A 13,005-nucleotide genomic window follows, 5' to 3' on the forward strand; every position below is an offset into this window, starting at 1 on the left:
GAACCCAGGAGGCAGAGGTTGCAGTGAGCTGAGATCACGCCACTGCACTCCAATCTGGGCAACAGACTGAGACTCCTTCTCAAAGAAAAAAAAAAAGAAAAGAAAAGAAAAGAAAATACTTACTTTTTTAAATTATGGAAAAAAATCTTTGTCACTTATTAGCAGCAAAAGATTACAGGGAAAAAAATATCTTCAAAAGGCTAAGAGAAAATAACTGTCATCCAGAATTTGATGCCTACTAAATTTCCATTAAAAGGGCACGAAATGAAGACATTTTAAGACATTAACTGAGAATGCTAACCCCTCAAAGACTTACACTGAAATGCCACAAAAGGGTAGATTTTATAAGAAGGAAACTGAAATAAGAAGGAATGGTGACCAGAGAAATTTATAAATATGTTAGTCGATCTAAACAAGCCTTGAGACAGATGATGATGATAAAGATGGTGGTGGTGGTGATAATGGTGAGGACGATGCTTCCTGGGGTTAGAAAGAAGGGGAAACTAAAATACTAGATAGAAATATGGGAGATGGTGGGGAAAGAAGAACAGAGTTAACATGTTCTAAGATCTTTCTATTATTCAGAAAAAGTGTAGTGATATTGATTCACTGTAGACCTAAGTAAGAGTGTTTAGAAATATATAAAGAGGTAATCACTAAAAGAGTAGAAATAGAATGTGTAACTTCCAAATCAGTGGGGACCAGAGGATAAATAAATAAAGCCACTGTTAGTGGTGTTTAAATTGGTCTAACTACACTATAGAGCAATTTGGCAATGGCTAGTGAAGTTTAAGATGCACCTACTCTATGACCCAGAAATTCCACTTCTAGGTATCCATCCTAGGAGAACGCATGAAATTGTCAAGTGCAGCACTGTTTTTAATATGGAAAACTGGAAACAGTAAAAATGTCACTTAGCCGAAAAATGGATAAATTGCAGTGTATTCAAGCAATGAAAGAGTATTCAGTAGCTAAAATTCATAAACTGGAGCTATATGAAACAACATGGATAAATGCAAAAAAAAAACAAAAAAGAGTTTGCAGAAGAATGTGTACAATATAACACTATTTACATAAATTTCTAAAACACACAAGTCGCAATTATGTATTGTTGGTAGATACATTCATAAAAGGTAAAACATACATACAGGTAAAACTGGAAAACCATAAATAGAGGGCTACCTTGAATCAAATGTGGCAAGATCTGACTGGTTGTAGGATTTCAGTTCTGTGTGCATGGTTATTTGTTACGTTATTCTCTGTACCATACTTTTCTGCATGTTTCAAATACTCATAATTTTTTCCTTTTAATGAAAGGATCTAGGCATTTAGAAATAAGGGTAAAGGGGGATAAATGGCTACATCAGTCCTCAAAGAGGATGATCTCCTGCGATGGGATTAGGAGGGAGGCTGAGCCCTGAGTCCAGGGATTACAGGGATTAATTCAGATCATCCCCCTAGGTTGATCACCTGGCTGACATGCCCACCACTCCTGGCCCCTCAGAGATGCATTTCTGGACCACAGCCCACCTCCCTCATATCTCTTAAGCTCTTTTCTCCGGCCTTTTAACTGCCCCCCTCCGCCCTCAACCCAGTACTGGTCTGGCCAGGGTTTGACCAAGTTTGGCTCCTGAAAATAGACTAGTTCAGGTCTCCCTTAAATGTTCTCCCAAATCAAGGGTGAAAAGTGACCTGCATGCCAGGAGCCAGGGAGAGATTAGTCCTAATTCTCAGGATCAGAGCTCCCTGAGGAGAGCTTGAACCCTGGATGCCACCATCGACAACTTCCCTGCTGTGCCTCCTTCCATTCACCAAGAGGTCAGCAGTCAAGGCCAACTGCTAACGTGGCCCTGCTGGCGGAGGCAGAACCAGGAGGAGCTGCGCTGGGCAGAAAGAACAGCCAGTAAGCTTCCAAAACTAGCCTTTGCCAGTTCCTGGAGCACTGCATCCCTCAAGCCCCCAGTGCAGCCCCTTTCTACCACCCCTGACAAATGCTCTGCTCCCCAAATCTGGACAGGCTTGGTATCTGCAGTAAACCCTCTGCAGAAGGGGTCTGGGTGGGCTTGTTCAACTTTCCCCACAACTGTCTCATCTTGGCCACAGGATCTGGAGTAGAATCCCGTCATCTGGGAAGCAAAGAAAACATTCTTGCTCTGTCTATGGAGTAGCCATTCTTTATTCCTTTACTTTCCTAATAAACTTGTTTTTACGTTATCCTATGGACTTCCCTGAATTCTTTCTTGCGTGACATTCGAGAACGCTCTCTTGCGGTCTGGATCCGGATCCCTTTCCTGCAGCGGGGGGAACGCAGACAATACTAGCCCTCGACCTGTGAGTGGATGTGCCAGAGAGGGCATCCGCGTGTGTCCCTGGCTTAGGAATCTCCCAGCCATTTCCTGGATGTGCTGGAGAGCCCCTGTTCCCAACTGTGCCCACTTCTACCCTTGCCGAGACCTGCGGAGATGTGAGAATTGCCTCTTCAAAAGCCGGCACCCAGTAGACATAGCTTAAATAAACGAATGGTTGAAGACGTGAAATAAGCCCCCTGGGCTTCCAAATCTCCCTTCCACAAGAGTGAACATCAGTCGTGCCCACCCTGAGCGGGCTACTGTGGGGGCGTGGCTCGCAGCCCACCGGTGTGGGACCGGAAGGGAAGGCAGGGCGGAGGAGAGGGGGTCTTCCGGCCCTGAGGCCTGATGGGGCCACCGGAGGGCTCCTAAGAGGGTCCCTGGCCCTGGCTCGGTGGGGGGTCGCGGAAAGCGGAGAGGTCAGGGCCCTGCCGTTCGCCCATCCAGGCCTCGACTTCCCTCCTCCGGTCCCCAGGCTGCCGAGGCGCCACCGGGCAGGGGTGGGCAGGGCCTGGGGCCGGAGTCCGCACGGACAGCTAGGTGGGGGCGCCGGCCAGGCGGGGAAGGGAGGGAAGGAGGGGCGCGCGTGTCTGCGCGTTTGGAGGAAACAGTCCCACCTCGTCCTTTGCCGTCCCCATTGCTGAGCATGACCCGGCCCTGACACCTGGTGCAGAAGGGTCCCTGGGCACAGCAGACCCCGAGGGGACCCGCCGCCAGAACCAGGGGATCTCGCTCCTCCCTCTTGGGGCAGCCTTAAGCCTAGGAGCTCCCGACGCTGTCCGGGCCCCGCGCCTCGGGGAGAGCCTTGGGGCGTATCCGGGGTCGCGCTCACCCTCCCGCGCCGCCCCCTGCACCTGCTTGGAGCTCCCGAGTGCTGGGAGGGCTTCCGGGCGGCGGCGAGCGGCGGGGGGCGGTGTCAGGAGGCCCGGCCAGGCCCCGCCCCCTCGCCCGCCCTCCCTCCTCCCTGCGCACCCGGCTCCGGTCCCCGGGCTCGCGGCTGCGGCTTCTGCTCGGGGAGGCGGAAGGCGGCGGCGGGAGCGGTCATGGAGGCGGGCGCCGGAGCCGGCGCGGGAGCCGCGGGCTGGAGCTGCCCGGGCCCAGGTCAGAGCCGCCCCTCCCTCACCTCTCTACCGCCCCTCCTTTCCCTCCTCCATCCCTCCTCCCTCCAGACCCCCAGGTGCTCCCGGCCTCCGCGGCTCCCCCTTCTCCGCCCAGTCTTCCCCCCTCCATCCTGGCCTCCGCCGGAGCCCGGTCTCCATCTTTCCGGCCTGGGGCTGAGGCTTCCGCGCACCGGCCGCATCCTGCCTGGTGGTCCCTCCCCAGCGCGTCTCTCCACTTCAGTCCGACGGTGCTTCCAGCCTTCGGGGCTCCAGACCCCGCACCTCCTGCAGCCCCGGAGACTCCTGAGCGCGGGGCGAGGGTGGGGTGGGCAAGGTCCAGCGAGAGAATGGGAGGAGAGGGGAGGGGAGAGGTCGCAGCCCTACCCCTTCCCGCACGCCCCCCACTCCTCCCTCCCTCCGTAGGCCACCTCACCCTTTCAGCCTCTTCTTCACTGGCTCCCGCCCTCTTTCAGTCTTGGCCCTCTCCTCCCTGTCCCCCCGGACTAAATACGCACACCCCCTCTTTTTTTCTGTGCAAGCAAGAGGGTCCTGGAACAGGGGGTTCTGAGGAGGCTGGGAGGCAGGGCTGGGGTCTCCGCAGGCAGAGCGTGAGAGGCGGCCAAGAGAGAGGAGTCGCAGAGCCGGCAGAGTGAGTCAGGCACCTCCACTGGGATTACAGATCCCAGAGCCCCGAGGAGCTGGAAGGCATGTCCCCTTCTTTCCTCTGCACCCCAGCCCGCAGCCAGCCTCCCACCCCCCAGCCCCTCCTTTCTCCCTGCTCTCAGGACCCACAGTGACCACTCTAGGCTCCTATGAGGCTTCCGAGGGCTGTGAGAGGAAGAAGGGCCAACGCTGGGGGTCCCTGGAACGACGGGGGATGCAAGCTATGGAGGGTGAGTTTTCCCAAAAGGCTTCTTTCTTTCCCTTCCCCTCCTCCCTTAATTCCCTTCCTTCCTCCCTCTGACCCCCAGGCCTCTGAGCCAGGACACAGCCCTTCCCTCAGTTCATCTTAGCCCCTCTTCCTGCACCTCAGAGCTCCAGCCCTTCTCAGGGCTCAGGCTTTGACAGAAGTTCAGGATTCATCCCTTCGGGACCCCAGTCACCCCCCAGCTAACCAGGTTATGCGTCCCGAGGGAGCTGCCAGACAGAGAAAGAGGCCTTGTTGGACGGAGCTTTGAAGCAGCCTTTCAGCAGGGGGTTTGTCCTCACTGCCTGCCGACCCAGATCCCAAGCTGTCTCTTATTTTAAAAAGCAAGGAACTGGGCATGTGAATTGTCTTTCTGGGGCCACCACCATTAACTTCGAATGGAAGCCTGTGGCTTTGGTTCTTTAGGATACCTTATTGCCTGAAAGAGAGAGCCTAGGAGGGGGCGCGTGAGGCCATCCTCCCAACACACGTGTATCCCCACCACACCCATGTGACTTGGCAGTTGCTGCCAACAACAGGCCCCTGGAAGGACACTGGTCCATTTTCCAGGACTTCCTGTGAAGTGTTGCACGTTGCACATTCAGTATGGGCAAACCTGCTCCCCCTAAGGGGGACAGATGGCACTAGGGGTCCCAGTTGAACCTAAGGCTGCTGATATTAGATAAAGTAAGACCAGAGATTCAGAATTTTAAAACAAAGCAAACAATCACCATCCAGACAACATTTTGCTATTTATAGGGACTGCATTGCAGTAAAGGAGCGGGTGCTCGCAACCAGAGGCTGGGGGCCGGCACCAAACCCTAGTTTTTTAAATGCATTAAAATGGTAGGCTTTCTTTTACACGCAAGTACAGCCTAAAACTTCCCCTGAAAGCTGCTTTGTGGTCAGCAGAGTAGGAGGGGCCTCATATGGCTCAGCTAGGGGAGAGGAGACCTTGTGACATGCAGCAGGGAAAAACAAGGTGGACCTTGTAGAAAATTTCAAACAGATATTTAATAATGCACATTTGAAAGGGCTCCAGAGTTTGTCCAATGAAACCTCTACAGTCAGATATTTTCTTTCTCTACCTGCTGATGGGCAATGCTTTCTTATTATGGAAAGGCTGATTTTTGACAAGCCACCTGGATAGTTTTTTGTTTGGTTGTTTTTGTTTGTTTGTTTGTTTGAGACGGAGTCTCACTCTGTTGCCCAGGCTGGAGTGCAGTGGCTCGATCTTGCCTCACTGCAACCTACACTTCCCAGGTTCAAGCGATTCTCCTGCCTTAGCCTCCCAAGTACCTGGGATTACAGGCGTGTACTACCACGCCCAGCTAATTTTTTTTTGTATTTTTAGTAGAGAAGGGGTTTCACCATGTTGACCAGGCTGGTTTGGAACTCCTGGCCTCAAGTGATCCACCCACCTCAGCCTCCCAAAGTGCCAGAATTACAGGCATGAGCCAGCATGCCCGGCCAGTTTTTGTTTTTTTTGTTTTTAACTTTCAAGAAATCTCCAAACTGTAACTGTTACCCCATTTGACCGAAAGATCCGCTCACTGTCTCCTTTCTTGACTACTTGTCCTGCTACTCAGAGGCCAGCCTAGAAGAAGCAGGTAATCCTGTGCAAGTGTCTCGTGGCTCAGCGGGCACCAGCCTGCACAGGCTACCAAGTGCAACATTGGTCCAGGAAGGGCCTGGGAGGTGGAGGGGCTGCCTCTCAACTTGACTCTCACACCTGAGGACTCATCTTTAGTACAGGTCTTGCCCAGGGGCTCCTTGGGGGACACCAGGTGGCACTAGCATGTCATCTCTGCCCTGGGATAGTGAGTTTGAGGGCCCTGGAAGGACGGCAGAAAGGAATTTGATGCTGACTCCTTGGTGGGATGACTGTCTCTCCTAGGGGAAGTGTTACTCCCAGCTCTCTATGAGGAGGAAGAGGAGGAGGAGGAAGAAGAGGTGGAAGAAGAAGAAGAACAAGTGCAAAAAGGTGGCAGTGTTGGCTCTCTGTCAGTCAACAAGCACCGGGGACTGAGCCTCACGGAGACAGAGCTGGAGGAGCTGCGGGCTCAGGTGCTGCAGCTGGTGGCAGAACTGGAGGAGACCCGGGAACTGGCAGGGCAGCATGAGGACGACTCCCTGGAGCTACAGGGTGAGTGCCTGGGCCAGGGCCCAGTGCCCGGGCCCAGAGGCTCTGCACTCCCCTGGATCCGAGCTTGACACTGGTGCCCCTCTCCCTGCAGGGCTCCTGGAGGATGAACGGCTAGCCAGCGCCCAGCAGGCAGAGGTGTTCACCAAGCAGATCCAGCAGCTCCAAGGTAATTCCCAGGACTTGGACTGGAGGGAGGTGGCCATCCAAGTGGTCACCTAAGTACTTTTTTCCTGAGGGTTTGACTGAAGCAAAAAATAACCAAAATCAGTAATTTCACCTCATTTTCCTCTACTAGTCTCACCCTTTTCCTCTCCTTGTCTCTCCATCTTCCTCTGTCCCCAGTTTTCTTTCTTTGCTCCTCCACCTGGCTCTTCTGTCCTCCCCTTCCGTTTCTTGGCCTCCCCGTCACCTCCTGTCCCTGGTGGGCTCTTTCCTCTTGCCCCTTCAGCCTCCTCCTTCATAGTGCATCCCTGTCCCTTTGTTCTCCTGGTCAGTGCCAGGGGTGGGTGATCCAAGTTGAATTCCAAGCCAGATTCCTTTTTCTGGTTCCTCCAAGGACAGCATGGGAAAGCATGAAGCCAATGAGAAGTGACTGGTGGGGCCTCTCTGCACCTATTAAGAGAGGCAGATGACAGCACTTCTGTTGCTGCCTGGGACCTAAGCTTGTGGCCCCCAAATCCCTTTTTGCCAACACCCACGTCCCTTTGTCTCTGAAAAGCAGCAAGTCAGGTGTCCCACATTCCACCGCACCACCAAATAAAGAGGCAGCTTTTGTTACTTCTGTGGGCTTCCGGAAGGTTTAGGGGAGCTGCCCTAGAAAACAGCAGGGACTCTGGGGAGAACTGAGATCAAGCCAAAAGAAAAGTATAAATGGAGAAAAAAAAGGAAGGCCAGGAAGCAGGCCTGGATAGGAGCAAGCAGAGGTGTAAGAGGGGGAGGAGAGGAGACGGGGACAGAAAATGTAAGCAAAGGTAGATACAGGAAGGGTGGTCAGTGAAGGGGCTTGCAGAGGAGGAAAGTGGCAGGATATGTGTCACATAGGGAAGAGTGTGGGCATTGGTCTGGGATGACCTAGATTCGTGGGCCCAGCTCTACCACTTAGAAATTGTGTGATCTTGGGCAAGTCACTTATCTTTCTGAGATGTCATTTCTTATCTGTAAAATGGGACTGATTTATTTATCACCTATTTACGAGGTGCCTTTATACTTGGAGGACCAGCTGTGAATGAGACAGACCACATCCCTGCCCTAATGAAGAGTACGTTCTAACGGAGAGAGGCAGAAAATAAACAACACAAGTTCAGGTGGCAATAAATGCTATGAACACGATATAATAATATGATATAGAGAGGAGGTGGGATGGGAGTTTATTTTATTTTATTTTGAGACAGAGTCTCACTCTGTTGCCCGGACTGGAGTGCAATGGCACAATCTCGGCTCACTTCAACCTCTGCCTCCCGGGTTCAAGAGATTCTCGTGCCTCAGCCTCCCGAGTAGCTGAGATTACAGGCATGCGCCACCACACCTGGCTAATTATTGTATTTTTAGTAGAGATGGAGTTTCACCATGTCGGCCAGGCTGGTCTTGAAGGGAGTTTATTTTAGATATGGCAGTTAGGAAAGTCGTCTTTGAGAAGATGACATTTGAGCTAAGACCTGAATAATGAAAAGGATTCAGCCATCCAAGATCTGAGGGAGGAGCATACCAGGCAGAAGCAACAGCAACTGCAAAGGCCCAGAGGTGAGAATGAGCTTCATTTGTTTGAGCGACAGAACAGAGGCCACTGTGTTTGCAGCAAAGTGCATGTGGAGGACCCTGGCAAGAGAACGTTCTGAGGCAGGCAGAGGCCAGATTACAATGGATCTTGTAGGCCAGCCAAGAGGTTTGGCTTTCATGTTAACTGTGGTGGAAAGCCAGGAGAGGGTCTTAGCCAGGACTGGGATGATACAATCTGCTTTACATTTTTAAAAGAGAACTTGGCCACTAAGTGGAAACACTTAAGATGGAGGGAAGTGACTCAGAACAGTGAGTCCTGTCAGCAAGTTACTGCAATAGTTCAGTCAAGAGATGATGGTCGCTTGAGTTAGGGCTGTAGAAGTGGAGATGATTCAGAATATATTTTGAAGGTGAAGCCCTTGGGATTTGCTAATGAATTGCATCAGAGGATAACAGAGACATGAAAGATGACTTTGCCTTGAGAAAATTGATGGAAGGTGGTGATGTTTATTGAATTGGGAAAGACTTGGCAAGGGGTAAGTTTTGGGGCTGGGGAGCCATTTAAAACATGTTTTCCTCTGTTAAGTTTGAAGTAACTGTGGACATCCAAGTGAATATATTGAGGCAGTTGGATATATAAAGGCAGAGCCAGGGAGAAAACAGGGCTGGAGATGTAAATTTGGAGTCATTAGCATATAATTGGCATTAGAATCCATGGGAAATAATGGTGCAGTCACATGGAGAGACACCAGAAGAGGAGAAAGGGTCCAGCCCCAGAGACACTCCAGTATTTAGAGGTCCAGTATAGAAGGAGAAATGAACAAAAGAGTAAAGTGAGAGGAACTCCTGGAGCATGTCATGCCCTGTAAGCCAGAGCAGAAAGTACTTCAAGGAGACAGTGATCCACTGTGTCAGGTTGCTAAGTCAAGTGAGATGGTCTTGGATTTGGTAAGAGGGAGGACCCTGAGACATCTCAGTGCATGGAGGCACCGATTGGATTGGGTTTGGAGAGGACATGGGAGATGAAATGGAAAAGGTGAGTACCGATAACTTCAGTAGTCATTTTGAAGAGAAGCAGAGAAGTAAGGGAAATAGGGTCAAAAGATTATTTCTTTTCTTTTTTCAAAGGTAGGAAATGCTAGATCATGTATAATGAAAGAAAAGATCCAGTACAAAAAAAGGCCTTTGCCTGGAGAAGGAACGTTCCTCCATTCAAATGGGCGAAAACTCAGAATTGAAGCAGAGATGCAGGCAGGAACTACCTGGGAAAATAGGGTTCTAGAGCGCTTCCCTCCTCAGTAGGTTTTTTTTTTGAGACGAAGTCTTGCTCTGTCACCCAGGCTGGAATGCAGAGGCGAGATCTTGGCTCACTGCAACTTCCACCTCCTGGGTTCAGGCGATTCTTCTGCCTCAGCCCCCTGAGTAGCTGGGATTACAGGCGCCAGCCACCATACCTGGCTAATTTTTTGTATTTTTAGTAGAAACGGGGTTTCAACGATTTTGGCCAGGCTGGTCTTGAACTCCTGACCTCGTGATCCGCCCCCCCCCCCCCCCCGGCCTCCCAAAGTGCTGGGATTACAGGCGTGAGCCACTGCGCCCGCTCCTCAGTAGGGTGCTTTCTAGGGTGAGATCCCCCACGGCCCTGCGGGAGAGACCGAGGCTGCCCTCGCGCACGCGCGTCACCCGTTTCCGCCTGGACGGGGCACGCGCGGCCTTAGGGGCAGCTGCTGTTCAGAGGCGGTTCCGGCCGCCACAGCCCCTTCGGGGCGGGACCGGCCAGCGGCTGGGTGGCCCCCCAGGGACACAGCTCTAGCGGGGGCGGCGAGATGGAGGCCATAACCAGTGAGTGAGAATCCACTTCTCTTCCCGCAGCCCGACTCCTCAGCCCTTGGCCTCGCCCGGACTGTCCCAGCCCCATACTCAACGGGCGCCAGCGCCTCGGAACCCGGGGAACCCTGGCTGGCCTCTTCAACTCCCGGGCGCTCCCTAGTCTGCCCCCAGGCCTCGGGTCCTGTCCCGGGCGACTCTAGGTGACCCTGCACCTTCTTCTGTTCCCAGTAGATCTGAGAATGCCTTTTTTTTTTTTTTTTTTTTGAGACGGAGTTTCGCTCTGTCGCCCAGGCTGCAGTGCAATGGCGAGACCTCGGCCCACTGTAACCTCCGCCTCCTGGGTTGGAGTGATTCTCCTGCCTCAGCCTCGGGAGTAGCCGGGACTACAGATGCCAGCCACCACACCCGGCTAATTTTTGTATATTTAGTAGAGATAGGGTTTTGCCATTTTGGCCAGGCTGGTCTCGAACCCCTGACCTCAAGTGATCCACCAGCCTCAGCCTCCCAAAGTGCTGGGATTAAAGGTGTGAGCCACTGTGTTTGGCCGAGAATACCATTTTTTTAGGGCCAGAAGCACCTAAGGTAGAGTTGAACCCTAACATCAAAAGCATATTAGGGAGGTGGAGGTTGGTCTTTTTCTCCAGAAGGCCCACCCCAGACTCTAGGGCCTTTGTCCTAATGGCCAGTTTCCTCGTGTGTCTCCATAGCGAGACAGACCTCACTGTGCTGCTCAGTAGTGGGGGTAGAGCGGACTCTTCTTCCAATAGGAAGTCAGAGAATCTAACAGGAGATTCTTGGCCTTGGCATGCAGTTAAGGATCAGTTAATAGTTGTTGAATAGATCAAGGAGACGTAACAGCTAGGATCATTCTAGAACTGGAAAGATTGGCAAAAGACATGCCCATAGTTCCACATGTGAGCTCAGGGGAGCAGGGTAGATCTTCCCCTGAGATGCCCTCACCACTCAACATCTATCTATGAAGCAAGTCCAAATTTGTCTTCTTTGAAAGTCTAGATTCTATTCTAATTTTTAAAAAATACCCAAACAGGGCCAGGTGTGGTGGCTTATGTCTGTAATCCCAGCGCTTTGGGAAGCCAAGATGGATCGCCTGAGCCCAGGAGTTTGAGACCAGCCTGGGCAACAGAAAGAGACCCCCATCTTTACATTAAAAAAAGAAAAAAAATAGCAGGGCATGGTGGCCCATGCCTGTAGTCTCAGATATTAGGGATGCCGAGGAGGGAGGATTGCTTGAGCCCAGGAGGTCAAGGCTGCAGTGAGCCATGATCATGCCACTCCACTCCAGCTTGGGCAACAGAACGAGACTGTCTCAAAAACAAAAAGGAAAACCCCCCAAACCCCAAATGTTTAGTTCTGTACACATAGGAGATACTTAGTAAAAGTTTGTTGAATAGATGAACTGCTGCCTTATTTATGCATGAATACATCAAATATCTATTGAGCTTCGTTTTCAGGCACAATACTAGATCCTGGAGCTGTAATGGTGAGCAAACCAGATATGCTCTCTGCCTTGATAAGGCTTATAACCAAGTGAAGGGGAGACTAAGTAAACACACACACACAGCAAAGTACAAGGTTTTATGAGACCACTTAATAGAGGACTTCTGTTAGTTTTTTTGAGGAAGTGGAGGTACAGGCTAGAAAAGTTGACATCTGAATGGTGAGTAGAATGAGCAGAAGTTGGGGGAAGGGGATGGGAGAATGTGCCTTGCAAGGGATTTATGGAAAATCCTGACCCTCCCAACCCAATCCTCATTAATTCTCTAATCCTGGCCCTCAAATCCTAAATTCACTGTTGGTATCAGTGCCTTTTACTCTCTCCACTTTTTCGTCCTGATCCCAGATGGGTACATGTGTCTAGAAACTCTGAGATGCTCCGTAGGTACAGAGAACTCTTAACCCATTATTTTGTAAATTAAAAAATAGAAAATATAGGCTTGTTCTGAAAATCCAAACAGCACAGATAGATATGATATGTAAAGTAAAAACCTTACCACATGTTATCCCATACCTCAGAAACAACTACTCATTATGGCTTGGGCATAGATCTTTCCAGGCCTTTTTCTATATGTTTGTCCATTTGTGTGTTACATACTATACATAAAATATTTTTTGCAAAAATTAGATCATAGCATATATTTTACAGCTCTTTTTCTTCAGTTAATATGGAAACTTCTTTGTTTTCACCATAGATCTGATACTTTCTTTTAAATGGCTGCACGATATTTTATTTAACTATCATCAGTTTATTTATTTTTTATTATTATTATTTTTCGAGACCGAGTCTCACTCTGTTGCCCAGGCTGGAGTGCAGTGGTGCGATCTTGGCTCACAGCAACCTCTGCCTCCCGGGCTCAAATGATTCTCCTGTCTCAGCCTCCCAAGTAGCTGGAATTACAGGGGCGTGCCACCACACCTGGCTTTTTTTTTTTTTTTTTTTTTTTTTTAGCAAAGACTGGGTTTCACCATGTTGGCATGGTCAGGCTGGTCTTGAACTCCTGACCTCAAGTGATCCACCTGCCTTGGCCTCCCAAAGTGCTGGGATTATAGGCGTGAGCCACTGTGCCCAGCCTAACTATCATCAGTTTAAACAATCCCTTATCAACTGATGCTTAGATTATTATCCCATGTTTGGTTATTATGCAGTGAACTTATATTTGAATTTGAGTTGTGAACTCTAAATGCACATTGTTTTAGGTCCAGTACTTACCACCACAGGTAGGTCATGGGAACTCTGAGGCTCTGTAATTTCTGAGCTCTCAGGAGGAATAGGTGAAAATAGTCTGTATACATTTTTTGAGTCAGGGGATTTTTAGAAAGATTCAGGGCATCAAGAAAATACTATAAATGAAGTTAGGTCTTTAACTGTCAGGTGATTCCTTAGAAGCATGAAATACTTTTTGTTTACAGTAGACTAAGTGATTGCTTTTGGTGCCAAGC

At 50.4% G+C, this 13,005-nt stretch overlaps 1 protein-coding gene across 8 annotated transcripts in view; it reads left to right on the forward strand.

Moving 5' to 3' along the window:
• The first annotated feature begins 3,309 nt into the window (after positions 1 to 3,309).
• CCDC136 (coiled-coil domain containing 136) overlaps positions 3,310 to 13,005 on the forward strand; it is a 30,872-nt gene continuing 21,176 nt past the window's right edge. The window contains exons 1-4 of one of the 8 annotated variants that reach the window (XM_032761662.2): positions 3,310 to 3,449; positions 4,234 to 4,341; positions 6,253 to 6,501; positions 6,593 to 6,667. In XM_032761662.2, the coding sequence (XP_032617553.1) occupies positions 3,392 to 3,449; positions 4,234 to 4,341; positions 6,253 to 6,501; positions 6,593 to 6,667 (490 nt within the window). In that variant the 5' untranslated portion in view covers positions 3,310 to 3,391. The remainder of the gene's footprint in view (positions 3,450 to 4,233; positions 4,342 to 6,252; positions 6,502 to 6,592; positions 6,668 to 13,005) is intronic. The other 7 variants (XM_032761661.2, XM_058426493.1, XM_058426482.1 and 4 more) reach the window with 7 other exon arrangements.

The sequence above is a fragment of the Hylobates moloch genome, unplaced genomic scaffold (assembly GCF_009828535.3).
Source record: "Hylobates moloch isolate HMO894 unplaced genomic scaffold, HMol_V3 SCAFFOLD_1, whole genome shotgun sequence".
NCBI classification, from domain to species: domain Eukaryota; kingdom Metazoa; phylum Chordata; class Mammalia; order Primates; family Hylobatidae; genus Hylobates; species Hylobates moloch.